Source organism: Acanthisitta chloris, unplaced genomic scaffold, assembly GCF_000695815.1.
Source record: "Acanthisitta chloris isolate BGI_N310 unplaced genomic scaffold, ASM69581v1 scaffold9889, whole genome shotgun sequence".
NCBI classification, from domain to species: domain Eukaryota; kingdom Metazoa; phylum Chordata; class Aves; order Passeriformes; family Acanthisittidae; genus Acanthisitta; species Acanthisitta chloris.
Window position 1 is genome coordinate 361 of NW_008689793.1, and position 2,173 is coordinate 2,533.

The window sequence follows — 2,173 nt, forward strand, 5'->3', positions numbered from 1 at the left end:
CGTCGCACGTCCAAACACATCTTCGGGTGAACATAGCCCTGGTGGGAATTGTGCTTTGGGAGGCTCTGTCAGTGGTGATGATAGTCTCGCTTTATAAATTTCATCCTGTTCACTTGGAAATGAAATAAAACTCCAAACTGTCAGACTCCTCCACTCTGACTAATTTCTGAAGAACAGAAGGAAAAGGAGCACCAAAAAAAACCCCGACCCAACCCCTTCACATGAGTGGAAAGATGTGACGGTTAAAAGTCCTCCAAATGTAATGGAGAAGTGGAGGACAGCTGGAAAAGGCTTAAACACCACTTTCCTGTATATCTGTAATAATGAGTGTCTGGCAAAGGAAGACAGCTGTTTTAGTTCTGACAAGACCTGTTTAAGAAGCACTTCATATTTTTAGTAATGTTCAAGTAACGCAAGAAGAAGCCAACTATGAAACCGTGTTACTGAATTTACTGCAGTCCAAACAGAAGGGAAACATACCAGTAATATTCTTTCAGGCAAAGCACAGAAATGAAGATAAAGCATCTGAAGGCTATGGTATTTGAGGGGACTCAGCCCAAGCAAAGAGATCAGTTTCAAAACTAAGGTAAAATCTCTTGACAAAGCACTTAGAGGAGAAGAGCCTGCCTTGTGCCAAAGGTTATGAAGTGCAGAGAGCTGTCACATTGCATTAGCTCTGAAATGCCACGTTAAATGACACATGAAGACAGGAAAGCTTGTGGAGTGTGACAGAAGGGTCCTCAGAAAGTAGCATGTGGAGCTGTGTACTTTTTGGCATAGAAGACAAGATAATGATTTGGATATGGAAATAGATTGAAGAACTGTGAATTGCGACAGCACTTGCAACATTTCTCTGTTGGGTTTAAAGACCTTCAAAATATTAACTGTAAGAACAATTTTTAGAGGGTTGAGGTATCTGGCAAAAGAGCCCGCAGAGTTTGTTCAGGCATGAAAAAGACACTGGATTATGAATTAACTTAAAGAGTCAGATGGAAACAAGACATTGGGTCCAGTCAGCAAGCAAAAGTGTTGGGAAACAGCAAGGGAAAAACGTAGTGTTCTTGACGGATACTGTCAGAGTCAGAACTGATTCAGAGCAGCAGAACATAAGATTAAATGTAAATAGAGGGTGGAACAAAGCTAATTATTAGGTGAAATCATCAAAAAGAAAACACTAAAGGGAAATTGATCTTTCCCATCTCTATGGGAAATCCCATGAGATGAATCAAACACTGAAGTGGTAGCCTGGAGAGTGCAATGAGAATCAGGAAGGCAGAGGATTGTTTTGTAGATTTTAACATTGGGGAATAATTTAATGATCTATATTCAAAATCCACATTACAGAGTCTCATACAGAAATGACTGGAACAAAAGAGGCAACCTATAGCTACAATGAAGCATGTGATTTAGAAGGGTATGAAGCCTTCATGCTGTGGCTAAAATATAACATTTCTTCCTTGTTTTCCATGGGGATTGTTTCTGCTATGTGAAAAAAAAGGATTGCTCCTTTTTTCCTAACCTTAAAATTATAACACGCTGTTTAACAGGAGGCACTGTAAGGGGATGGGCATGTGCTTGCTGATTTGGTGGCTCATGCCTTACACATCTGGCTGCATGGTGTGCATCCATTCAGTCATATGATGAAAATACTTTGTAGTAGAATAGGAGTTTCTCAGTGAAGATACCTGCAGACATCTACTTGTATTTGAAAATTAATGCACTGCTAGCCTGTATTAAAATTAGGATAGAGAAACTTAATATCATAGCTTATTTGAATGCACTAGTGCAGCTCAATAACAGAAACCAACCATTAAGGACCTTGAATCCCAAGATAAACAGCAATTACTCTTCCTTATTCAAAATTAGCAGGTATTTAAATTTCAGTTATTTATATTTACCTTGAAGTGGGTTCTAAAAGGCTCTCATAACATGCTATCATCCATTGGACTATCTTTTTGGAGTGTGCCTATCAAGATTTCATGGTGAAATTGCTTTGTTGTCATCTCCCCCGCATACCTTACTCAAAATATGTGTAAAATGACATTTTTATTTCACATGGTAAAACCTTTGCTTCCTAAGTGTTTGAGAAGTTTTACATTTATACATTTGCAATCCTCAAACTAGTATGAAAAGTTTTCTAGAATCTGTTTTAATAGGGAACCCAAATTAAATT

The 2,173-nt window shown here is 38.3% G+C and overlaps 1 protein-coding gene across 1 annotated transcript in view; it reads left to right on the plus strand.

Moving 5' to 3' along the window:
• Positions 1-948: 948 nt before the first annotated feature.
• Positions 949-2,173, plus strand: part of LOC103808760 (methyltransferase-like protein 25) — a 50,759-nt gene continuing 49,534 nt past the window's right edge. The window contains 2 exon segments of the mRNA XM_009081564.1: positions 949-1,011; positions 1,013-1,052. Coding sequence (XP_009079812.1) covers positions 949-1,011; positions 1,013-1,052 — 103 coding nt within the window.